The sequence below is a fragment of the Salvia splendens genome, chromosome 5, assembly GCF_004379255.2.
Source record: "Salvia splendens isolate huo1 chromosome 5, SspV2, whole genome shotgun sequence".
Classification (NCBI taxonomy): domain Eukaryota; kingdom Viridiplantae; phylum Streptophyta; class Magnoliopsida; order Lamiales; family Lamiaceae; genus Salvia; species Salvia splendens.
In genome coordinates, this window is record NC_056036.1 from 39,596,112 (window position 1) to 39,622,627 (window position 26,516).

General features: G+C 39.0%; 3 protein-coding genes across 3 annotated transcripts; all 3 read left to right on the forward strand.

Annotated features, from left to right (window-relative positions):
* The first annotated feature begins 2,009 nt into the window (after positions 1 to 2,009).
* Positions 2,010 to 6,495, forward strand: LOC121802149 (factor of DNA methylation 1-like). Its single transcript, XM_042201733.1, has 7 exons — positions 2,010 to 2,167; positions 3,013 to 3,913; positions 4,270 to 4,451; positions 4,840 to 4,929; positions 5,029 to 5,316; positions 5,619 to 5,837; positions 6,056 to 6,495. The coding sequence occupies exons 2-7, from the start codon at positions 3,013 to 3,015 to the stop codon at positions 6,281 to 6,283; spliced, it is 1,908 nt and encodes a 635-aa protein (XP_042057667.1). The 5' UTR covers positions 2,010 to 2,167; the 3' UTR covers positions 6,284 to 6,495.
* A 6,691-nt stretch (positions 6,496 to 13,186) lies between these two features.
* LOC121804273 (glutathione S-transferase T3-like) lies at positions 13,187 to 15,113 on the forward strand. Its single transcript, XM_042203777.1, has 3 exons — positions 13,187 to 13,762; positions 14,890 to 14,931; positions 15,033 to 15,113. The coding sequence occupies exons 1-3, from the start codon at positions 13,187 to 13,189 to the stop codon at positions 15,111 to 15,113; spliced, it is 699 nt and encodes a 232-aa protein (XP_042059711.1).
* An 8,486-nt stretch (positions 15,114 to 23,599) lies between these two features.
* On the forward strand, positions 23,600 to 26,230 carry LOC121802098 (aquaporin NIP6-1-like). Its single transcript, XM_042201670.1, has 5 exons — positions 23,600 to 23,900; positions 23,989 to 24,213; positions 24,287 to 24,487; positions 24,904 to 24,965; positions 25,863 to 26,230. The coding sequence occupies exons 1-5, from the start codon at positions 23,679 to 23,681 to the stop codon at positions 26,065 to 26,067; spliced, it is 915 nt and encodes a 304-aa protein (XP_042057604.1). The 5' UTR covers positions 23,600 to 23,678; the 3' UTR covers positions 26,068 to 26,230.
* The last annotated feature ends 286 nt before the right edge of the window (positions 26,231 to 26,516 follow it).

The window sequence follows — 26,516 nt, forward strand, 5'->3', positions numbered from 1 at the left end:
AAGATTGCCTATTTCTTCTCCCATATCTTCTCCATCAGTTAGCTTGAATAAACTAACCAATCAGCTAGATTTGTGGAGCTATCCTGCTGGCACTCACTTGGCTAGACTATCCGTATCATCGGAAGGCCTGTATTTAACGGTTGGGGAAGCAGTTGCGGAGATTTCGTCTTCGTTGAAAGCTGAACCTGGAAATAGATTACATTGTAAATTAAACTTGTGTTTGCATCTTATTATTTCAAATTTTACATGTGCAATTTTGAAATGAAATGCTGAGTTCAGTGTAAACTACGAAACATGATGAAATGGTTAATAAACTACACAACTATACCTATTTGAAAAGAGCGTTGGATTAATTTCATAAATTGCAGAAATTAAAAATTAAAAACTGGTAGTATGAAAATAGAATGAGATTTATAAGTGAAATAGGATGTCATGTAGAATTAAAGAGGCCATGTAACCATAGGATTCGATGTTTTTTCTTATATATATATTCATGTTTTCTCATTTGCTTTGTTACATAGAGTATTTTACAAATATTATTATACTAGTAGCATAATATTTATAAGCATACCTCGCATACATTTCTAACAACCTCAACAAAGAAGGCTAGTCAATATAAGTTGGACGTGATAAAGCTTCGCCTAGGACTATCTTGGCTGGATAAATTAGGCATTTTATAGGTCTTTCATTAAAGAAAAACAATTATAGATACTACATTTTAGTACTGTATACACAATCTATTTTAATATGAATTACAAAAAAAGCTTTGGTTTATACAATTTGTCTATTATATTTCTATAAATATTCAAATTAAGACAATAGTGTTATAATGTGAAAGTACTATGTATTAAAAATATATCTATTGTATATTAGCACATATTTGATTTTGTACTCATGATTTTATAGTGATATAAAACACTATTCGCTTATAAAATTACGGGTTTTATAGTAAAGACCATAAGAGCATTAGCAATGGGGCGCCCTAAGGGACGCACTAAAGCCCGCCTTATGCACCGTCACGTCAGTATTTTATCCTCCCACCATTCCACCTGCAGTGGGGCGCCCTATAAACTGCCCTAAAGGCCGCCATAAGCATTTTCTTTATTTGAATATTTAAATAACTATAAAAATTGGAAAAAAACCTTCATTTAAATAACTACGAAAATAACTACAAAATCCGCCATTGCGTCATTGACGGCATCGAATAAGGCTCGCGTCAAGGTCTGACTAACGCCCTCCGAGGTACTCCAGTCGTCGTCGTGGTTCATTTTTGTTTGTGAGAGATTATCAAACTATTCGTATGGAATGTGAGAGATGAGAGAAATGTTCGTATGAAAAATAGAATGACAAACGAGGTTTAAATAGACAAAAATTCGAAGAAAAAAAAGAAAACGCGTTGCATCGTCCGCGTCCCCCATAATGGGCGGACGATGCTCTATCGTCCGCGGACGATCTATAGGGAGCGGACGATGCATCGGGCATCGTCCGCGCACCCACAGTGGGCGGCCGATGGCGCGCCCGAGGCATCGGACGGCCTATCGTCCGTCCCATTGCGGATGCTCTAACACTGATTTTTTAATAATGTAGTACTACTAGCTACCAATCCCAATGAAATGGTCACGGGCCTCACGGCTTTGGCAGAAATTTGACGTTGTAACTGAATCAAAAAAGTAAGAGCATTCACGGTGGGACGGATGTTGGGGCGGATACCACGGCGGACTTTCCAAAAACACCATCTGTCACGTCATAAGGACATCCCACTGCACAATGACGAACATCCCCCAATAATAAAGAAAAATTGGGACGTCCGCAATGGTGGACGTCAAGACGGACGTCCCGACGAACGTCCCCAGAATGCCGCAGAACTCCGGTGTCCTCATCCGCTTTTCTGCTGCCTAATGGCGGATGTCCCGCGCGGACGTCGGCAGCCCTTGTTGATGCTCTAAAGAATCATAAAAAAACAAGGAGCAGAGGGTCCCACTTCATATTACCTTGCTGGCTTGCTCGCTATTTCCAATTTTCCTGAGCCTAAAAACTAAAGTGGCATAGTTTCCCAATTCCGCCCAATTCGATTTCTCACTCTAGGGTGGGATTTCCGGCTATTCTCCTTTTGCGTCGGAATTCTCCACCTTAGGCGTCACCCGATCTACCGGAGCACTCTCACAAGGTTAGAATTCTTTCTGTGTGATGCTTGTGCATAGTTTGTTATTTTGTCTGAGCTGATCCGGTGCAGTGACCGGTGAAGACTGCATGTTTTAGTCCAGAAATAATCTCACGAAACTTCCTAGATCCCATGGAAATATGACCTTTATGATTTTTCCGTCGAAATATACTCTAAATGTGTATGTATAGAGTAATGTTGCTCGTGAACCTCATTAGTATATGGTTTACCTAGTTCTAATCTCATGCTACAGGTCTCAAATTTCGTAGGCCTTTACATCATGCTTGGTTTTGTACCATCAATTCATACCTTATTCAATTTCCTATCGTCCTAAGGTTTTACACTTGAGAAGCCATGATCTACTAGTAAAACGCTTTGGTTTAGAAAATTGTGTACCGCAGTAATGATGAATCAGAAACAGTTTATTTGAGTGCTGATTTTGTGAATCTTGTTTTTGTTCTACATAAGTCATAAGTGACAAGTTATGCTCTCTCTGTTTTTTTGGTCAATTCCTGAATACACATTGAAATTTAGGATCTGTCTAATGTTTCATTTGGTTATGTACACTCGACTCAGCAATATTAGGATTGTCTCTTGCTCCATTTCTTTTTAGTAAATGACCAGCTCATTAATAAATTTCCATTAACTTCTACATTACAAAACTGCAGTATGCAAGCTTGCAAACTTGCATTCTTTTCCCAAATACAATGATGCTTAATGTTGTTATTGCCCACTTCTTAATATTTGGTCTTCTTTTATGGTCTGGTTTACTTCTTCGTCATTTTTTCAATTTGTTTTTGTTTTGTTGTCTTTTTAGTAAATTTATTATATGTTGAATGATTGTCACTCAGATGGGAAGCAGCAGCTCAGATGAAGAGTCAGATTTCAGTGACTCGGAAATAAATGAGTATAAAGAGAAACCTTATGAGCTACTTAAGGCGGGTACATACAAAGTAAAAGGCCCAAAAGGTTTTCTTAGATGTCCTTTCTGTGCTGGTAGGAAGAAACAAGATTATCAGTATAATCATCTTCTTCAACATGCTATTGGAGTAGCTAAAGGCGCTGCCAGCCGAAGTGCAAAACAGAAGGCTAACCATCTAGCGCTGGCAACTTTCCTCGAAAAAGACATGGCTAGTGAGGCTGAGCCCATGCCTCAACCCTCCATTTCTATACCCGCTCCTAAACCTGAGAAGAACGAGTTGTATTGTTGGCCATGGGTGGGGATTGTTGCCAACATACAAGATGAGCCAAAGAGTAGTGGTTCTGCTGATCGCAGTGCTTACTGGTTAAAGAAATTCTCCAGATACAAGCCTCTCCAAATTGAGATGTTCTGGGATGACCATCAACGCAATGCACAAGCCGTTCTAAGATTTGATCATGATTGGTTCGGATTCAAGAACGCAATGGAATTTGAGAAGTCCTTTGAAGCTAATGGGCAAAGCAAGAAAGGATGGGATGATCGAAGAACTTCTCCAGGGAATAATCTGTATGGCTGGTTTGCGCGGGAAGAAGATTATAATTCAGGAGGTCCTGTGGGAGACTATCTTCAAAAGAAAGGGGAGCTGAAAACGATCGCTGACCTAGTGCAAGAAGCTACTAAGGATAGGAACCAAATTGTTGGCAATCTGGTCAATGAAATCGATTTAAAGAATGAAAATTTGGATCAGTTGCAGACCAAGTACAATGAGAAGACATTGTCATTGAGTAGGTTGCTTGAAGAAAAAGATGAGCTTCACCGATCCTTCTATGAAGGTACACTATCTTGGATTGTTTCGTTTTTCTACATGTTCGTGTTGGTTTCTGATTGCTAAATTGGTGTCTATATGCATGTCTCTTATCAGCGAATCTTGCGAACTTGTTTTAATCTTGTGTTAAAACCTATCACTGTTCCAAAACTTTGGTTTCCACTTACTCATACGCTTGTTATGATATCCTACTCTGTAATGTGATCTGCCTTGCCTTCACAACTTTAGTTGGATATCTCTGAGCTTAGATTACAATATATTGTGGCAGTTCGTAATCAAACATAATTATATTCTGTTGGTTCATTTATAAAAATCTTTTTTTGTAACATACGCTTGATTTTGCTGATTCTTGTTTGTTTTCAGAAACTAGAAAACTTCAACGCATTGCTCGTGAACACATAAAGAGGGTTTTGGATGAACAAGAAATGCTGAACATAGAATTGGAGAATAAAAAGAAGAGGCTTGATTCCTGGAGCAAAGAGCTGAAAAGCCGCGAGGCATTAACTGAGCGTGAGAGACTAAAACTTGAAGAAGAGAAGAAAAAGGCAAGTCTTTTTCCATACTATGTCTATATATATGCATATCCAAATATGAAGCTGCAGTTTTTTGTTGACTTCTTAGATCTAAGCATGAGCTTCATTGGTGTGTCTCTTCTGATACTAATTTGAACGTCTTTTGTGTCATTTCACATGCTGATGCAAATTTATTATTTTTGGCATATTCTATATGACTTGCTATGCAGGCTGGTATATGAATTTGTTGTCATGATTTATGCATTATTGCCTTCACGTTACAGTTGAATTTTCAGCTTCTAACATTTGCCACTTATCTGGACTTTGTGTTTGGGTTAGGGTTTAGGGTTTAGGGTTTAACATTCTTCTTCTTGGTGGTGAAACTAAATTGGTGGTGTACTGCTTTTGTATTTTATGGCAGAATGACATGAGAAACAGTGCGCTTCAATTGGCTTCTGAGGAGCAAAGGAAAGCTGACGAGAATGTGCTGAGGCTGGTTGAAGAACAAAAAGTATGACCTTTGATACCACTGTTCTTTCTCCTTGTATACTATTATTCAGTCAAATGTTTTTATTGCTTCTCATATCATATCATCTATTGCAATGTGCAGAGAGAGAAGGAAGAGGCGCTGAAAAAAGTTCTTGAGTTGGAAAGAAATTTGGATGAGAAACAAAAGCTTGAAATGGAAATTGAAGAACTTAAAGGGAAGTTAGAGGTAATGAAACACATGGGAGGTGATGATGATGCAGCTGTTCAGCAGAAGATAAATCAGATGAATGAGCAGCTGCAGGAGAAGAAAGAGAATTTGGATGGTCTAGAAGATCTAAACCAGCAATTACTTGCGAAAGAGCGCCAAAGCAATGACGAGCTGCAAGAGGCTCGCAAGGAATTAATTGCGGTATGAAATTTGTAATATCTGATTCGATATTTTCAGTTTCCTACATCTAGTAACTAATATGCTGCTCCAAGCTGGTTAATTTATAATCGTCCAGAAGAGTAGAACTTCCATGAATGCTATAGCAGTAAAAGAAGATTGTCGCAGATACAGTTTCATGCATTGCATTTTTGTTCTTATTATTTTTTCTTTTGAAGATCTGCTGATGCTCGGCAAAAATAATCTCTTTACCCTTCTGTTTGAGGGCATGCACTGCCTTTTTATTCTAGTAATATCTATCACATCTTTCTCTTATTGATTTTCAGGGTTTAACTGATATGCTGAGCAGCAACCGTGTTAGTATAGGGATAAAAAGAATGGGCGAACTTGACGAGAAAGGCTTCAAAAATGCATGCAGGCAAAGATACCCACCCGAAGAAGCAGATGTCAAGGCTCTCGAACTTTGCTCCTTGTGGCAAGAAAAGCTAAAAAATCCTGAATGGCACCCATTCCGAGTTGTTGAAGATAGCAAGGGGAATACTCAGGTAGCTTGAAATTACTTTACTCCGTTTGCCTAACATAGTTGACATTTTCTTCCATATACATTCAGCAATTAAGGATCTGTAGAGCCAACGATAAAAAAACACTTGAAATGTCTCCAGTTTAGCATGCCTCATATCAATTGACCTTACCATCTTTTGAACTTCCCCAAATTCTTCAAAATTCATTCCATAATATTTATATGCTCGTGTTCTCTATGCAGCATGTGCTGAAAGAAGACGACGAATTGCTAGTAGACCTTAAAGAAGAATGGGGAGAAGAAATCTACAATGCAGTTGCTACAGCCTTGAAGGAAATCCAAGAATACAACCCGAGTGGGTGCTATGTGGTTCCGGAGCTGTGGAACTTTAAAGAAAACAGGAAGGCGACCCTAAAGGAAGTCATTGCGTACATTCTGAATCAACTGAAGTCGCTCAAGCGGAAGAGATGATTTGAAAAGCCCATCTGAAACTGAGAAATAAATTTAGATGTTCATTTGTCACTTGTGGGTGTGCAGTCAAAATGATTATTAGGATCTTAAATCTAACTGCATTGTTTTCTATGCTGAAAGACCATGAAGCTGTTTCAGCTGTTGGGCATTGTCTAATCTCCTAACATCGCAGCTAGAATGATTAATGCAAGAGGGAACAATTATTTTTAGTACATCAACTATCCCCAATGAGCTAGTAGTCCGTAACATTTCATACTCTTTTGAGGTCCATCAAGTATAAGCTAATATCAATTCTACTGCTTTTTGGCTATTTCCAATATTTTTATGACCAAAGTACCTTTAAGGCCATGAAGGACAATTCAATCTATTTACCCTTTCATTTTCATTAAAGTATATAATTTATTTTCTTTCTTTATTCATCCACTTTCTTCTTTCTTCTAATTTATTTGGGATTAAGTTTAATAGTTTCTTATATTATTATTATTATTAATATATACCATACCTTATTTGAATATTATGATATTCCTTTCTAGTGCTAGTTAATACTTTTATATGATTACATTCTCAATTATTTAGATAAAATTAAGATAAATATTTTATTTTAATGAATCTCATAATTTTATTAAATTTAAAATTTAAGCATAATATATCATATATACTACATTGAAATAAAAATTTAATAAAGTAGAAAAAATATGATTCACAAATAGTCAAGGGAATAGGGAATAGATATGAGAACTATGAATAGTTTTTATGATATTGTTGTAAATGACCTAATGATAATATTAAAACGCGGCATTCTGATATTAAACAAATGATAGCAACTATTAATTTTTTTTTAATTAAACAATTGATATTAAGGTTGACGCAGGTTACAATATTTCTATTCATTCATTATGGTTTTTAATTATTCATTTTTAAGTTTTGATAAACTCGACCCACTACTCCATCAAATATTGGTTGACTTTGAGCTCGAGCATTTTCGATAAACAAATACATATTCCACAGTTTCCATCATTAGCTTATTCATTATTCCATGCTTGTAATTATTGATCCGTTCTCGATTAAAACGAATGTACATAATTCTTAATGTAAATTAATTCAATCTCAAAATAAATAAAATTAATATGCATTTTAGTAGCAGTATATTTTTTCAAATCAGAATACTAATGTAATTTAAATTCAATTATCTACTACGAGTACTTTTTCTGGAACACTTTTCAAGTTAGAAGGGTAAAATGGTCAATTCGCGAACTTTCCAAGCCTTATAGCAATTATCACATGCTTCTTCTTTACCAAATTCCAATCGCATCATTTTTCCGTGTCACAGCGAACCCTAACCCTAGAATTCGACCATGTCTAGCAAGCAAGGTAATCAATCATCTCTTAATGTTCTTGATTTTTCTTAAGCATTGTTGAGTTTGTTCTCAAATCTGTTTAATTGGGTTGAACAGTGAAGTGGTGTAGCTGCATTGCAGTAAGGCTTGAAGAAACTGAGCCCAGGCCCACATCAGATTACTCTCTCTGGCCCAGCTCAGCCCAACTCAAGAAGAAGCTCGGGTTAGATAGACGGTTTTACCCAAATGCTAGTTCTGGAAACTGTGTATATATGTTGTATAACAGAAAGAGAGAGAGGGCGAGAGATACACACAATACACACAACACATAGCTGATCCAAGAAGCAATTCACTCGAGCAAGATAGTTTCGATTGAGAGAGATTAGTTTAGAGAGTTCAGTTGTAATTGTATCTCTGATTCTTAGTTGGTGATTGAATAAGAACAACTCCATTTTCGTCCGTGGATGTAGATCTCGAAAGAGATTGAACCACGTAATCTCCTCGCGTCGTCTACCATCATTTGTTCATTCGATTTGCACAACAAATTGGCGCCGTCTGTGGGAAGGATTCGATGACGACGCCGAGGATCGAAGCGGAGAAGTTCACAGGCCGGAATGATTTTGGGCTTTGGCGGATAAAGATGAAGGCCTTATTGATTCAGCAAGGGCTAGCTGAGGCGATCAAGTCCAAGACGCCAGAGGTCGCCGATGGAGAGGATCCGAAGCAGACTCTCAAGAAAAAGGAGATGTTTGAGAAGGCACATAGTGCCATTGTTCTGTGCTTGGGCGATAAAGTGCTCAGGGAAGTGTCAAAGGAGACTACAGCTGCTGGAATTTGGGATAAACTCGAGCATCTCTACATGGTGAAGTCTCTTGCCAACCGCCTCTATATGAAACAAAGATTGTATTCCTATAAATTCCAAGAAGGGAAAGCTATAGAGGAGCAGCTCGATGAATTCAATAAAGCGATCGATGACCTTGAAAACATCGATGTAATTCTTGATGCTGAAGATAAGGCCATCCTGCTTCTCAATGCGCTACCAAGATCATTCGATCACCTCAAAGACGCCATGTTGTATGGGAGGGAGAAAACAATTACCCTCGAGGAAGTGCAATGTGCCTTGAAGGCTAGGGAGTTGCAGAAGGTATCAAGCTCAGCAGCAAGCACGAGCCGTGACAGTGCAGCTGAGGCTCTGAATATTAAGAAGTACAAGGGAAAGAAGCAATCCAAGGGCAAGGATGGAGCTGGCAAACCCAAGATGCAGGGGCAAAAATCTCTTGACAGTGACAAAGAAACCAGGAAATGTCATTGGTGTGGCAAGCCTGGTCATCTCAAGAAGAATTGCTACGCATTCAAAAGAAAGCAAGCTGAAGAGAATGGGAATTCTAGCACTGCTGATTGTGCGGAGGAAATGGAGCCAGCTCAAGCTTTGAACGTGGTTGGCAAAGAAATAGCAGAATCTTGGATAATGGATTCCGGCTGCTCGTTTCACATTTGCTCACATAGGGCATGGTTTGAGAATCTTAAGGAAGCTACTGGCACAGTCCTTTTGGGGAATAATCAGGTATGCAAGGTACATGGAATTGGTAATATTAGATTCAAGATTCATGATAGTTCGGTTAAGCTTTTGACTGGAGTTAGATACATCCCTGATATAAAGAGAAACTTAATCTCTTTGGGAACGTTGGAATTAAAGGGGTATTCATTTGAGTCATCACATGGCTGTATGAAAGTACTGAACGGGAAGGACATCATCATGAGAGCTATAAGAAAAAATAGCTTGTATTATTTGGATGCTGAGACCATCCAAGGAAGCGCACTCGTGTCAGAGAGCAGTGATTATGAAACTTGGCATAACCGGCTTGGTCATGTGGGACAGAGAGGGATGAAGGAGTTAGCTCGCAAGGGGCTAATCCAAGGAGTCGATCCTGAATACTCGAAGATGTGCGAATCATGCCAGCTTGGAAAAGGAAAGAAGCTCCCATACCAAACAGGTAAACACACCTCGAGTAAGCCTCTTGATTATTGCCACAGTGATCTGTGGGGGCCATGTTCAACCAACTCGATAGGAGGGGGGAGGTATTTCTTGAGCATTATTGATGATTTCAGTAGGAAAGTTTGGGTGTATATTCTCAAGGAAAAATCAGAGGCATTTGAAAAGTTTAGGAGTTGGCATGAAGCTGTGAAGGTGGAAAAGGGGCATGGTCTGAGGTGCCTTAGAACGGACAACGGCTTGGAATTTTTATCAAGAGAGTTTGAGAACTATTGCAAGAAATATGGGATTAAAAGGCACAGGACCGCACCTGGGAATCCGCAGCAAAATGGGACAGCGGAACGAATGAACAGAACCTTGTTGGAAAGGGTTAGGTGTATGTTGATCACATCTGGTGTTCCAAAGAGGTTCTGGGCAGAGGCAGTTTCAACGGCTGCAAAGATGATAAATAAATGTCCTAGTTCAGCTATCAGCCATGATACTCCCGACAACAGATGGTATGGCAGTCATGGCAGTTACAGAAACTTGAAAACCTTTGGGTGCAGGGCATATGCACATATTAGGCAAGGGAAGCTGGAGCCGAGGGCCTTAAAGTGCATTTTTCTGGGATATCAAACTGGAGTCAAGGCCTACAGATTATGGAGTACAGAAAGTGGGAACCAAAAGATTATTATCAGCCGAGATGTTGTTTTCAATGAATTGGAGATGCCGTACAAAGATGCAGCTTCAGTCACGGAGTCACAAGGTCAGAGTGTGAAGTCTGACATAAACCATGATCTTGGTGATAAAAGTGATCAGGATGATCTTGGTGATAAGAGTGATCAGGATACCGTGATAGGTGCTGATTATGAACACAACTCAGCAGATTCAAGTGATCATGGCAGTTCATCAGGCCCACAACCTGAGTATCCTCCACCCTCAGTTGGTAACCAAGGTAATGATGATGGTTACTTGCTAGCAAGAGATAGAACTAGAAGGGAGGTCAGACCACCTGCAAGGTTCAGAGATGCAGATTTTGTATATTATGCTCTTTGCATTGCAGAAGAGCTGGAGTTGAATGAACCGAGCAACTACAAAGAGGCTATTGGAAGCAGGGATAGACAGAAATGGATTACTGCAATGAATGAGGAAATAGAGTCACTGCTAAAAAATAAAACTTGGGTTTTGGTTTTGAGATCCATGATCCAACAGAGGCCCATTAGTTGCAAGTGGATATACAAGAGGAAGGTGGAGGCCTCACAGAATGACTCTATTAGGTTCAAAGCAAGGCTTGTGGCAAGAGGTTTCACGCAAGAGGAGGGGATTGACTACAATGAGGTATTTTCCCCGGTTGTAAAGCATAGCTCTATCCGAATATTGTTGGCAATAGTGGCCCATCGGAATTGGGAATTGCAACAGCTAGACGTAAAAACTGCCTTCTTGCATGGGGAATTAGAGGAAGTTATATATATGGAACAGCCACAAGGCTTTGTCAAACCCGGAGATGAAGATAAAGTTTGTCTTCTTAAAAGGAGCATCTATGGGCTGAAGCAAAGCAGCCGACAGTGGTACCTTAAATTCGATGAGCAGATGATGAAGATGGGATTTAGGAAGTCATCATTCGACAGTTGTGTATATATCAGATACAAGGAAAGTAAACCAATCGCATACCTGCTACTATATGTAGATGATATGCTTGTGGCAGGACCAAGCAAATCAGAGATTGCTCAAGTCAAGGTGGAGCTTGAGGCAGCTTTTGAAATGAAAGACTTGGGAAATGCGAAGAGGATACTTGGGATGGACATCATAAGAGATAGAGCAAAAGGAAGCTTATGGCTGATACAACACAGCTATGTCAGAAAGATGTTGAGTAAGTTTCAGATGACTGACTCTAAACAAGTCTCAACTCCATCAAGTCAGCAATACAAACTGAGCTCTGAACAAAGCCCAAAAACTGATGCAGAAAGAAAGAGGATGTCTAAAGTGCCTTATGCAAGCATAGTAGGCAGTATAATGTATACTATGGTTTGCACCCGTCCTGATTTGGCCTATGCTATAAGCTTGACTAGTAGGTATATGAGTGATCATGGAGAGACTCACTGGCAGGCATTGAAATGGACTTTAAGGTACTTACTAGGTACTCAGAGTCATGGCTTGTTATACTCTAAGCAAGACGATGTAGAGACTGATGAGTTGATTGGGTATTGTGATGCTGATTATGCAGCACATTTGGATAGCAGAAAATCACAATCAGCATATATATTCAAGATTTATGGGACAGCAGTTAGTTGGAAGTCGAGTTTGCAATCGGTGGTTGCACTCTCAACAACGGAAGCTGAGTACATTGCTTTGGCTGAGGCAGTGAAAGAGGCAATTTGGTTAAAGGGGATCCTTGAAGATTTTGGAGTCCATCAAGATACAGTGACTATCCTCTGCGACAATAATAGTGCTATAAGTCTGTCAAGACATCAAGTTTTCCATGAAAAGAGTAAGCATATTGATGTCAAACTTCATTTTGTAAGAGATGAAGTAAGAAAAGGGGTAGTGTGTGTAAAGAAGGTGCATACTACAGAGAATGCAGCTGACATGCTCACCAAATCTCTACCAAGTTCTAAGTTTGAACATTGCTTGGACTTGGTTGGGCTTGTTCCTCGGAGATGAAGGTGGTTGATGAGGATGGAGGTGTTCCAACAATTCAGCTAAGGTGGAGATTTGAAGTGGTGTAGCTGCATTGCAGTAAGGCTTGAAGAAACTGAGCCCAGGCCCACATCAGATTACTCTCTCTGGCCCAGCTCAGCCCAACTCAAGAAGAAGCTCGGGTTAGATAGACGGTTTTACCCAAATGCTAGTTCTGGAAACTGTGTATATATGTTGTATAACAGAAAGAGAGAGAGGGCGAGAGATACACACAATACACACAACACATAGCTGATCCAAGAAGCAATTCACTCGAGCAAGATAGTTTCGATTGAGAGAGATTAGTTTAGAGAGTTCAGTTGTAATTGTATCTCTGATTCTTAGTTGGTGATTGAATAAGAACAACTCCATTTTCGTCCGTGGATGTAGATCTCGAAAGAGATTGAACCACGTAATCTCCTCGCGTCGTCTACCATCATTTGTTCATTCGATTTGCACAACAAACAGGAGGTAAAGCTAAGCCGCTAAAGCAACCTAAGGCTGAGAAGAAGGAATACGACGAGGTACTAGATTTTGCCTTTTATTTTTCGATGTTTTGATTAAGGGTATAAGAGCATCCTTAACGCGTGGGGCCGGGCCGGGCCGCAATGAGCGAGTCCCGGCCCGTGCGTGACGTTGGAGGGGAGAAAGTTCCGGCCTGGGGACGCTTCCGGGTCCGGCCTGGCCGGCGTTAAGTGTGCCCGGGCCGCAACGAACGCGCCCCGGCCCAGCGTTAGATGCTCTCCGGGCCGGGCCGGGCCGGGCCGCAAGTCCCCAAAAATTAATTTTTTTTTTCGAATTTTTGTCTATAAATACTGAACATTTGACCACCATTCTTCCGCACTTTACCTATTTCAATCCTCTTGTATTCCCATATTTTCGGCTTTTATGGAGTGATTTAACAACGATGAACGTCAGATGAACGAGTTCGTCAACGACAAAAATTGGTACGTGCCGCCATCACACCCATCGCATACGACGTCTAGTCCGGGGGTGGCTAGCAACATCGACATAACATCGTCAGTTAGCACTGTCATGTACGAGATCAGTGATATGGAGCCCGCTGAAGGGAGGGACAAGGGCAAGGTTGCGGATAATGAGGGGCCGAAGAAATATAGTCCGCACGAGACATTGTGGTTGGCCAAGAACTTCGTCGACGTCTCCAAGGATCCTATCATCGGCAACCAGCAGAGCGGCAAGGTGTTCTGGCTGCGGATTGCGGAGAAGTACAACGCTGGTCGTCCTAGAGGGTCGGTCGAGCGTAGCTACGTGAAGCTGCGCAAGCATTGGAGTCGGGTCCAGAAGGAGATGAACAAGTGGAATGGCAAGTGGACCAACGTAATCCGGATGTGGCCGAGCGGGCACAACGAGATGAACCTCGTGGAGAAGGCCAAGGCGGAGTTCTTCGCTGACGGGAAGAAGCACTTCAAGTACTTCGACGTTTGGAAGATTGTCGAGAAGAGCTCGAAGTACATCAGTGGGGCCGAACCGACGGCAAGTGGGGCGCCGAAGAGAACCAAAGTTTCTGTTGCCGGAAACTACTCTTCGAGCGAAGGAGGTCCGACGATCGACCTCAACGTGACGGACGACGACGTCTTCTTCTCATCCCATAGCACTCAAAGCCGCCCGATAGGAACAAAGACGGCAAAGAGAAAAGCGAAGGGGAAGGCAACTGCGAGCTACTCCGCTATGACGCCGCCGCCGCCCAATCAGTCTCTGGATAAGATCTCCGATTCTATGTCGGAGATGAGTATTACCTGGCGGATGAGCCTGCTGACGGAGTTGACATCGAGGGATACTTCGACAATGTCGGAGTTCGATCTCGAGTTACACCATGAGATGATCGCCTACCTTCGCGCACAAATGAAGAAGTAGTAGTTTTATCCTTTTTAAAAAAAAATGTATGACTTGTATTTTTATTTTCTAGGATTTTTAATTTGCTTTGTTTCGGATTTGTAATTTTAATTTCTAGTGAACAATGTATTTTTTCGGTTTGAATTGTTCAACGTATTGATTTACGAGTAAAATAGGTTGAAGTTGTGAATAGTGCAATTTATTAGTTGTGGCCCGGTTGGGGCCTGCAGGGTTAGAGTAGTTGTGGTCTGAGTCTCAAATTTAGGAGAAAGATGACGTGGAGGGGACTTGGGGCCTGAATTCGGGCTAGGGTTAAGGATGCTCTAAGCCTCTTTGATTGGGGTTTAAGCCCCGCTGTCAGTATTGAGATCGTATTGTGGCTTTGCTGAAAATTAAGTCGCGGTGGAAAAATGAGTTCTCGGTACACTATTTTCCTTAAGTTACGCTCCAATTGAGTTAGACGATTTAGGGAATCCAAGTTAGGGTGATTGAAGATAAGCCAATTCCTCTGCCTTTTTTCTTGTTGAAATCTTGGATTCCAGCAATGTGAAACTGAGGAACTGTGAAGAAAATTGAAACAACACGGAGATTGAGAAACGTAGCCCATCAATTGAAACACATTATCCTTTTCTCCTTCCCGGGAATTTAAGAAATTAAAAAAACAGGGGAATGAACCCTTCTTTGTTGTATTGAATATTCTGTGTGTTTCTTATGTCGGGTTAGCCCTTTTTTCTTCTGAAATTATAATATTGATTAATTTTCTTCAGACGGACATGGCTAACATTCAAAAGAAGAAGGAAGAAGAGAAGGTAAAACAAATTTTTTCAATACTACTACCTTACTATGGATTATAAAGCCGTGATTCCTTTTTCTAGTGTTTCAACTTATGACGATGACATCTTCGTTACAGGCTCTTAAGGAGCTAAGGGCAAAGGCTCAGCAGAAAGGATCATTTGGAGGTTCTGGCTTGAAGAAAAGTGGCAAGAAATGAGACCCGATTTTCGTGTTGTGGTATGCATGCCTGATTTGGATTGGTACCTTTCTGATTGATGTTTGGTAACCTGTAAACTTTGCAGGATTCTATTATGTAGAATTGATTGCATATGGCAATGTCATTTTGCCTTGAATATGGATTTCTGAAAAACTCGTGTTTGCTTTTATGTCAAATTTTAGCAAAATATTTAGGGATCTTCAAGTTTTTGAACCTTGATTGTCACATTTGAAATCAACACACACAACAAGCTTAAGTTAAATCCGTGACTTGAATTTTTGAAGTTTGATAGTTTGCCTATTCATAGATGGTGTTCGATTTGCTAGATAAAATAATACCAATATACAATCTAGGATTGAGCCTTGGGATTATTTTAGTCATAGAAGTTAGCTATGACTAATTATCCCATGATTATTCATCTAGGATTGGATTGGAGGATTGAATCTCATGAACCAAACACGCCATATATTTAATCCAGGATACGATTTTGCAAACCGAACACCCCTATAGTAAATAATTTAAATATTGATGGCTTATTTTCATTCAATTAAAATTAAAAACCTCAAGATGGAAATAGAAACACACAAAATAAAATAAAACAAAAGAGACTAAACTTTCTTCCGTTGTGAAAATGGAAATGGAACTATATTTTGAAAATCTCCCGACTTCTGTCTCCCGAAGTGCGATCCCAAGTAGAAGAGGATATTGTGAGAAACAAACAAAACGGCCCAATTTATGTAGCCCAAGTTAGTATTACTTGGACCTACTTCTTTGGAAAAGTAGTTGAATTTCCATTTTTGAAAAAAAGTTTCCCTTTCACATTAATTTATAAAAATATATTTTCTCTTTTCACTTAACACAAAATAATATTTTCTAGAATTCCGTATAATCACTCAAGTATAACATCTAACTTGGAAAGAATGAAGAGTAATAAACACCATGATAATCAGTATATGAACTAGTACAATCTTTACTTTTATACTCCCTCCGTTCTAAGAAAGATGACTCCTTCTTTGAACGGCATGAGATTTTATGCAACATTATTTATGTGTGTTATGGAGAGAATAAAGTATGAGAGAAGGAGTAAAGTAGAGATAAAGATAATTCTATTTTTAGTAATGAGTCATTTTGATTGTGACAAATTAAAAAGGAAAGTGGATCATCTTCAGTGAGATAGAGAGTAATAATAAATGAAATTAAAAGATTTTTTAATTCACTCTTTCAACGTAGTGATACTAGATATAACAATCATTACAATAACATTTGAACATTAGTATTTCGATCAGGTTGGACAAGCTCTCACTTGAACTGAATCATATTTAAAGCTCAGAGATATAGTGTTGAGTCAATCAGTATTCTGTTTTGATCTAACTATATTGTTGAACCAGTTAAAGTTTTAACACACAGTCAACGACTCACTATGATACTATGGAAGATATAATGTGATTCTATTAAAATCAATTGATAATAAGAAAAGTAGTTTGATCATGATTTCAGTTATTTCTTTATACCAATAGCAATAGGGGTATACGATATTGTTAAATTTATTTTGTTCCAAATTATCCACAAAGAAACGGCTTCGCATGAAGGTGAGAGTTGCATGATTTCCTTGTGCGATCTAGTGAATACTATTATAATTTCAGCAGTAATAAAAAGAGGAGTTCATAAACTCTCGTGCAGTGGCCTTAGATACAAATATAATTTCAGCATAAATATAATTTGTTAGCTAGCATCTTTTCATACTGACCAAACCAAGTATTATCTTACATAAAATACCGAGTAGATTGAAAACGACTGCGGAATTGCACAAATTCTATCTTTGTTGCAAAATGAAAATGTTGGGAATCAATATACATGTCACATGAATTAAAGGTAGGGGTCATTTTCCTATTTTGCTAAAATCTTCAAACTAAAGGTGGAAAAGATTTTTCATAATTTAATAAAATTTTCAAAGTCAAATTCATTTATTCAACGTTCTACATTACTTCAAGCGTACCGTATATGAAGCAAATTTATGGGAAATCAATAAAAAAGAAGGTAAACATTGCGAATTAAAATGTTCTTAGTGAAAGATCAAGTTAATTTTAGATTGTTTTTTGTAGATGGACTGTCAACAGATTGCTGCAATATATTGATAAGTTCGAAAATAAAATTAATCTTACTCGAACACAAAGTGGGTTGAATTAATATCAAACTCAAAATCTAGAGGCCAATTTTTTCAATCCTATTATAGCAGTAGGCTCTACAAAATTTATTGAATTAGTTAGACATCCTATAAAACACACAGATAATTATTGCATTGCACAGGAGCCTCGAATTAATAACTCAAATACAAAGTTTGAAATACCAGGAACCAAATTTCCTACCCTTTATTCAGTTATGTGGCAAATATTAAGCTCAATATTAGTTAGATAGTAGTATTACTTTGAACATGTATAGTATAGGTCTTCAAAAGATAATGGAAGCTGACCAAAAGCAATGCCAAGTTGTTTGGTTTCATTCAATTCCACTCTTATGATGGGATTTTCGACTGCAAAGTTTTTTTGGTTTTTTCTTTTCTTTCTTGTGAAAATAAAGTGTGATGTAAATTTAATTTGCAATTGAAAGGAAGTGTTTTTTGTGTAGCGATATTGCTGTTTGATGATAGATATAGAGAATAATAGTATGGAGGTAGCTTGAAAATTGAAATTAAATTGTATACGAGTTAACATACTATGGTCAATGATATTTATATCATCATTATGAAAATGATATATATATATATATATATGTATATATATATATATATATATATAAAGCGAAATAAATGGACATTGGAATAATTTTCTCAACTTAGGGTTACAGCATCTTATTTCACACAAAAGAAGATGGTTTTTGGAAGTATATATAATGATGTAGATTGCTACATGTGAAAAAAGGCAGGTCTAATGTTCTTACCTACATCTAAATATATGCCGATAAGTGGTCGACAAGATTGAGGTATTTCGAATGTTTGAATTGATAGAAAAACTAAAAAGAACTTCATTTCTTTGCCAACCGTGGATTCATCACTTGAATTATTCACAACCTACCTACAAAAAAGAGGAAGAAAGGGTAGTTTGTTTGGAAATTCTTAATTTTTACCAAATTCTGATTTCATATATTAGCTTTAATATATGCATGTAAATTATCGAATTATTGATTTGTTCTGGTTTTACGATTTTGCAACCAATCAAGAATATACTAATACAGTTTAGTGACTTACTTACGTGGCGATATTAAACGTCAACCAAAACCACATCACATTGTAGGCAATGAGCCTCTCCTAGGTGTTCTATCCGGTTCTTTGTTTTTTTATTGATTTGGTGGGGGTGTATTTGCTTTGAGTTCTATAAATTGATTACGTTTTTTAATATTTTAGTGAGCTTGAGAGCCTAGTTATGCTGCAAGGCTTCTGTTGTGATGACTTGGAGCATCGCTTCCCACCAATGTTAAGTGACTCGGAGCATTTTTATATTAAAAAAAAATATGACATCGTATCATTTCAAATTAAACATCTCCATTTGTTTAATTCAGGATCATATTGACAAATAATATGATGGAATGAAGTAAACGATTTCATTCTTTCTTAATATAATCTCCAATTTAATTAATGAAACTATTTAATTTAGTACAATACGTCGTTTTGCTGCACACAATGTGACATCGTTTTAGTTCATATTCGGTAGTGCTATGTAAGTAATCATCAAGCCATGTTAACGTCAAAAGTTGATATGCAAAATCGAATTTAGTAAACGCGTAGGAATTTACATTCAAATACCCTAAAGAGAATGGACGGAGTGATTATTAATTAGAGTGAATTTGTACCTACTTTGAGATCATTTTCACTTAAAAAGTCATGATTCTGCAGAGAGTCTTCTCTTTGACAACCAAGACGTGTTTACAATGACCTCCCCATAAATTCATCAACTAGTTCGTTGAATAGTAAAGAAAAAGATGCCATTTTATATATTTTGTACTCTACTACTAGTCTGACCTTTATATTATGCATACTCCAACTCATGAATAACAACAAAAAAAATATATATATGCTATCTTTTCCAAACCTACTACTCCATATGACTCCCACTTTCGACGACATCCACATCACAAATCCAACAATAATCGATACAACAACAAAATCAACACCAAAACTAGAAAATGAGAGCACCCATTTCTAAACTTTGAATTTGTGTTGTGGAGGTATAGAGTTAACGTTAAACAATTGAGGTCGTAGACTAGATTTGAAAATATATGATTGTATAGGATTTTAATGCAACTATGGAAATATAATATCTTAAATAAAATCACGTCTTACACCTTCTTCAAATGATCAATTTAAATTTGAAACCATGCATCCATATATACTTTACTTCTAGGGAAAAAATGAATTAAAAGGATCAACAAAACAAAACAAAACAAAACAAAATTATTCATTTTTAAACTTCCATGCACATCATTATATTCTTGATACAATGGTCTCCAATTTGTTTGTACAGAAAACACCAAAGTTTAATTCGATGATATTAAAAACAAAAGAAAAGAAAAAGTTTATTCTTACATCTATCACCTCTCTTTAGGACTAGCTGTCCATGTAAATATAATGATGACCATTATCATATTCATTAGAATTTTCCCAAGATCGTTTTCTAAATAAAAAGGTAAGCTCAGAGCCGCAGATCAGATGCTTGTTTACAGATAAGATAAGAGTAAAAATTGATCCATGGTAAATTTTAGTCAATTAATAGATTAATCTCTCTCTCTCCTATGCTCTCCCTCGAGAGTTCTGCGCAGCTGCGAGTAAGCGCGAGCTCGAGCTCTCTCTCTATGACGCGAGCTGCTCGAGCTAGCGCTAGCGCTCTCTCCTCGTTATCTTAGCTGAGATCGGATCCGCAGCGAGATATGTACAAAGCTCTCTCTTCTCTTCTTCTCGAGAGCCTCTTCGTCTTTATATAGTATACTTCGATGCTACGTCTCTCTCTCTATGATATCTCTCTTCTCTCTCTCTCTCTCTCTCTCTCTCTCTCTCTCTCTCTCTCTCTCTCTCTCTCTCTCTCTCTCTCTCTCTCTCTCTCTCTCTCTCTCTCTCTCTCTGCTTTGAAGGTAGAGACCAGATACAGACTGATAAAACAAATTGAGTGGAAGAGACAGCATAACCTGATAGGGTCCTCGATTTAGTGAATCTCGCTGAAGATCATCTCCGCTATCTTTTACTTTATTTGGTTTAGTATATTTTATTTTAGTTAGTTATTTTCCGTATCATTTGTAATCTTTTATTTTAATTATATTGCTTGATTAGCAAGATAGGTTTAGGCTTTAGAATTCTATAAATTATAGAATTCTCTAGTATTTTGATTCATTGAGAAATAAAGTCTAAACTTGTTCTCATTCCGGTTCTGGCGGAAATCGCCCCCTAGCACCTCAACTAGGGTTTATCTTCCTTTAGTTCTTGTTACAAACATGTGTGCTCAATCCCGATAGAACAAGGTTCTATCAATTGGTGCTTCCATTGTTTACTCTTCCTCCATCCAAATCTCTCAAAACTCACGACTCACGACCAAATCCTCACAATCTCAATTCATACTCCAATCATCACAGCCACGCAGCCACCGCTTGTTTCCATGGCTTTTCTCCAGGAATCTTTACAACAACATGCTCTCCGTGAGATCCTCGTGGACTTGCGCCAACTGGTTGCTGCTCATGGCGAATTTCTAGCCAATTTCAGACGTCATACACTGACCGAGGGGCCTCCGGACAGCCTTGACGAGCGCTCACCTCTACATCCGCCGTGGCATACTCGGCCGCCGGACCAGCAGCCATTCGCAGCCCCTCCGCAGTGTTGGCCGTTTCCGCCGTCGATCACCCAGGCACCGCCGGGTATCAAACCCTGGGCCGTACCACGAAACCGCCTCGAGCCACCACGTTTCGACGGAGAGAATGCTCCAGATTGGATCCGTAAGATCCAAAAGTACTATAATCACAACTACACACCGCTAGATGATCGTCTTTATCTTACAAAATACTTGTTCGATCACCCGGCGTCAGATTGGTTGACAGACTGGACGGATAATAATGACGGAAAAGGTTGGGATGATTTTCTATTTGCAGTCAAGCAGCGATTTGACCCTGAGCCATATGAGGACTACGCCGGGCTGTTCGCAAGCCTCACAATTCCTCTTCAGATCTGCTCGCATGGTCAGAGGCTCCGTCTCCAGCAGTGTCTTCCACCGCCGACGCTGTTCGAGCTAACCAACCGGTGGATGGAGTTTATAAGGTGCTGTTTGATGATAAGATTACTGAGGAGAACGCTGGTCAGATAACTGAGGAGACCGCTGGGATTCTTAATAAAGGGAAGCCTTGCTCCGGCTACAAACCGAAGGCGATGAATGACGGTGGAGATGGTTCAACAGGATCCAGAGCGTATGATGATATTGTGAAGTGTCGAACATCAGTCTGCATTGTGCAGCGAGCTCCATTAACTGCAGCGGACAGTAGTAATCCCCGTCTGCTTGAGAGGGAGAAATTCGCTTGCTTTGACGACACTAGTGATGCAGGTCTGAAACCATTATTTAGTGATGGGAGGAAGTCTTTCCTAGAGCCAAACACTTTGCTTGGTGTTGGAAATCAAAACGTGTTCAGACAGGAACAAATACTTGCTTCTGATGCCCGCTCAATCCCTCCGCGCAAAGATGTGACACGTTCGGGCGAAAGCCTTAGCTCGAGTTTGAGAAAGTCAGATCCCAGTACTATGCTTGAATTGGAAAAAGGTATGTTGGATATTGAGGAATTAGGTGAGCGAATTGTCCCATCGTCGATTCGACCGTCGCTTCACCTCAATCTTGAGGTAGGGAATAGTCTCTTGGATTTGATGAATTCCGAGATGATGGAGGCGTTCTTTTCTGGGAATGCCGAATGGAGCCGTGCATTTCTTCAGTTTGATGCAAACAATGGAGTTTATATCTTTGATCCGGGAGCTTTTGAGCTGGATGATAGTTACAAGCAGGTGGCATCCTATTTCTTGGTGACAATCTGTCATTGCTTGATTAGGGGATTTACAAGATGGGATAATGTCGGCATCGATCGATGGACTATAGGAACTGTTGATCAGAGGAATCATTTAGCCCATTTTGGGGACATAAAGGTTCTAAGTCCTCAAGATCTGACGGTAATTTGCAATCCCCATGTCGGAGTGTGTCATGCTACTCTTCAATTTGGTGCAGCCGAAGGAATCCACATATTTGACCCTGGAGCAGGAGCCTTTGAGTTGTTCGATAGTCGCGCTAGTGAGAACTCGAGCAGACTTCAGCGATGTCCGAAATTCCAGGTGATATTGATACTCGATTCTCGGATTTTACCTACCTTGTTCATTTCGAGTTTGTCAATATCCATTCATCCAGCTGTTATTGAGCACGACATTTATTTTGTTACGTTCAATTGGAGCAGACCGGAAATTTTGGGTTGGGATATATGGCTGAATATAATGATGGTCCTTTATTTATATATTGCCAACTAGCTCAACACCTTCAACTGATACCAATCTCAGTGGCAATTACCTATGGTCTCGATCCCTTCATTATTTTACTCCCTAGATTTGATCATTTTAAGGGGATTCATGATGTTGAGGGACTACCATACAAGGCGTCTTTTATGGAAACTGTGAGAATGTTGCTTTGCATATTTGATCCAGGACCGTTTGAGGGGATGATAGGCAAGCTGGTACGAACTCAGAAAGTCTTCAACACGGAAATTTTCTGCCCATCTTTAGCGCTGAAGAAGAGGTTTGCATATTTGATCCAGGAGGTATTGGCACCGATGACAGGATCCGAGTCGCCGGTTCTTAATTTACCTTCCACCTTGAGGGCAAGGTGATTTTCGACGGTGGGAGAGTTGATAGGGTCCTCGATTTAGTGAATCTCGCTGAAGATCATCTCCGCTATCTTTTACTTTATTTGGTTTAGTATATTTTATTTTAGTTAGTTATTTTCCGTATCATTTGTAATCTTTTATTTTAATTATATTGCTTGATTAGCAAGATAGGTTTAGGCTTTAGAATTCTATAAATTATAGAATTCTCTAGTATTTTGATTCATTGAGAAATAAAGTCTAAACTTGTTCTCATTCCGGTTCTGGCGGAAATCGCCCCCTAGCACCTCAACTAGGGTTTATCTTCCTTTTGTTCTTGTTACAAACATGTGTGCTCAATCCCGATAGAACAAGGTTCTATCATAACCCCAATTACTTATGTCCCAATGGTTCAAATGTTGTTACATACTTTCATGTAGAGGGATTGTCCCAACTTCATTTCTCTCTCCCTCACTTCAATATCATCCACCAAAATACTCTACCCACATATATATATATATATTTTTTCCCACCTTTTTCTTTAATAAGGATTCCCCAAGTCAACTTTCTTGAACCTACTATAAAATGGTCCAATGCCATGAAAAAAGCACAATAACACACTTGAGATCAACTAGTACTACTATATTTTTTTCTTAAACACATTGAGTTTCCTTGACCTAAGATACTAGGTAGAGATATCTATACATGGAAGGTGAACACACGACCTCCGCGCCTTCCACACCTGTGACGCCTAGAACGCTAGGCGTCCCTCTCTTCGGAGGGTTCAGAAATGGGAACGGGAGACGATCGTCTCTACTTAGGAATGGTTGCAAATGCTTCAATGTTGAATCTTTGTCATTGGAGGAGGGGCCCTTGGCCCCTCTCTCTTGCTCATTGCCTTCACCTCCCATCACTCTTGCTAGAAAGGTGTGTGTGAGGTCAATTATTGTTGTTTTTGTATATTTTTTTCCTTATTTCAAATAATTACAAGTTGATGCATGTTACCATAAAATAGGTGGGAGCGGAGTTTATAGGCACACTGATAATAATATTTGCCGGAGCGGCGGCACCAATAGTGAACCAAAGGACTAAAGGGGCGGAGACGCTCCTTGGGTTGGCGGCATCATCGGGGCTGGCCGTGATGATAGTGATACTCTCCACAGGACACATCTCCGGCGCCCATCTGAATCCCTCCATGACTGTCGCCTTCGCCGCTCTCCGCCACTTCCCGTGGAAACATGTAATGGAAATTAACAATTGGCAGTGCATGAATATTGGTTTGTTGAAATAATTATTGAATAATGAATTTTCAGGTGCCGGTATACATAGGTGCACAAGTGAGTGCATCAATATGTGCTTCATTTATGCTAAAGGCCATTTTTGAGCCAATAATGGGAGGTGGTGTTACTGTTCCTAGTCCTGGAGTGGAATATGCTCAGGCATTTGCATTGGAGTTCATCATCACCTTCAACCTTATGTTTGTTGTCACTGCACTCGCCACTGATACAAGAGCTGTAAGCTAACTACTTCTACATCTTTTTTTTTTATTTGGCTTTTATTCAGTTGTCAAAATTAAATACATAGAATAACAAGTTTGAGTAGTGAAAAGTCCAAATTTCGATGACCATTAATTGCAGTGACAAACGATATTAATTTGCTAGACAAAGAGCCCAGTCCTCCAGTTGATGGTTTCTATTCTGGTGTAGTCTAAAATTCTTATTTTATTGTTGCAGTTGATAGTTGTAGATAAATTGTTACTCCTAGTAATTTGTTATGAAACCAAGGGGAGGATATGCGATGCTTAAATTAGTAGATATTTTTGTTTTGACTTAAAAGTTAAAACTAAAAAAAGAGTTGGATTTATTATCTTGTATGGCTTACTCAAAATATGTGTTTGTAGCTTATTTATTTGTAAGTTGTGGCACAATAGGTGGGCGAGCTTGCGGGGATTGCGGTTGGAGCGACTGTCATGCTCAATATACTCATAGCCGGGTAATACTATCTCACCAGTAATGACAAGTAGATTTTCAAGTTTCTGATTTTTGGACCTCATGACCCTAGTGAAATATACTGATTTTATAAATGACTCGATCGATTATTTAAAAGCATGTATTTGACATTTAACTAGTGCACGATTGCTGCCCTAGTCTTAGACTAGAGGGAGTATTACATGAGTATGGTTTAGGTAGAATTGTTCACAAATAGACAGATAAATCAACACAAAAGTCACCACAGTAGGATTTTTATGAGAGTCCTACAACCTAAAATCATGTCATATGCTTAGACATGATTAAAAAGAAAAAAAGACTTAAAGAACAATAATAGAGTAAGAAACGAAAATGGCCCCTGCATCACACATCCAAAGATTTGGTTGGAGAACACTCAGTTTTGCTTGTCAAATTGAAGTAAAGATAGACAAGGAGTGAGGCAGGTACAGAACCAACCTTACCCTTTATAATCAACCCTTCATTCTATATACTCTTCCATTTCAATGCTATTTGCGCTACACCCTACTAAATATAATGGGCAATGGAGCATAGTTGTGGTTGGTCAAAGGCTCCCTTTCTACTTTACGACCAACTAAACTACAGTTAGGAATTTAGGATCCTATCGCCATACATGGTGAACTGAAGCACGAACGAATCTAATCCCACGAAAAAGATGGGAGACAAAATGCGTGGAAGGTAAAAGTCGCCAACACAACTCACTAAAAGCTCGTATAAAAAAGAGAGAGAAAGAGGGAATGCATCTTGCACCTCTAAAAGCTAGTGGTGCAAATGGTCAGGGAAAAGCTCCATGATCATCAATCATTCAAACTTTAACAAACGTTTGGATCGAAAAGCCATGATGATATTTGATAGCATAAGACTTGATTTCTTTGTGATGCAGCGAAAGTACTGGAGCATCAATGAATCCGGTGAGAACTTTAGGGCCAGCGATTGCTTCAAACAACTATAGAGCCATATGGGTGTACCTTACTGCACCAATTTTAGGAGCTCTTGCCGGCGCTGGTGTTTACTCTGCTGTTAAGCTTCCCGATGAAGGCGATAAAGCACATGACAAGCCTTTGGGAGAACATAGTTTAAGGAAATGAATTCGGATGACCTGTTAATGAGGCAGACAAGACTACACACACACTGACACACACGCATATATATTCATATAAGTTACATGTAACAAGCTGGTGAATGTGGGCTCTCTCTACTTACCAATATATAGATCGAGCAATATATTTGAATGCTACTTGGCTTAGAAAAGATGTTAAGATGTCCATGAATGCTCCCGTAGCTTGAACCTGGACACACACGTAGAAAATTAACACTTGTATTAAACTTAAAGTCTCATTTGGGGCCTCAAACTGAATATTTGCATTCCTAACTATCAATTTCATATAACAAACTCTAGTGTGTCACAACCAATTTTGTATGAGAGTTCGAGATTGTTTAATGGCAATAGGTTACATAAATTCCTTTTATGATAGTAAGCAATTAACTATTTGTACATCATCAGAATCGGATTCGATATTAAACTCTATATCGAAGG

Excerpts from the sequence above, each read along its gene's own strand:
- LOC121804273 (XM_042203777.1), top strand. The coding sequence starts at position 13,187 with ATGAACGAGTTCGTCAACGACAAAAATTGGTACGTGCCGCCATCACAC. Across the intron at positions 13,763-14,889 it reads TCAGTGGGGCCGAACCGACG|ACGGACATGGCTAACATTCA; the intron begins GCAAGTGGGGCG and ends AATTTTCTTCAG. Across the intron at positions 14,932-15,032 it reads AGAAGAAGGAAGAAGAGAAG|GCTCTTAAGGAGCTAAGGGC; the intron begins GTAAAACAAATT and ends TCTTCGTTACAG.
- LOC121802098 (XM_042201670.1), top strand. The coding sequence starts at position 23,679 with ATGGAAGGTGAACACACGACCTCCGCGCCTTCCACACCTGTGACGCCT. Across the intron at positions 24,214-24,286 it reads GCCACTTCCCGTGGAAACAT|GTGCCGGTATACATAGGTGC; the intron begins GTAATGGAAATT and ends ATGAATTTTCAG. Across the intron at positions 24,488-24,903 it reads TCGCCACTGATACAAGAGCT|GTGGGCGAGCTTGCGGGGAT; the intron begins GTAAGCTAACTA and ends GTGGCACAATAG.
- LOC121802149 (XM_042201733.1), top strand. The coding sequence starts at position 3,013 with ATGGGAAGCAGCAGCTCAGATGAAGAGTCAGATTTCAGTGACTCGGAA. Across the intron at positions 4,452-4,839 it reads TTGAAGAAGAGAAGAAAAAG|AATGACATGAGAAACAGTGC; the intron begins GCAAGTCTTTTT and ends ATTTTATGGCAG. Across the intron at positions 5,317-5,618 it reads CTCGCAAGGAATTAATTGCG|GGTTTAACTGATATGCTGAG; the intron begins GTATGAAATTTG and ends ATTGATTTTCAG.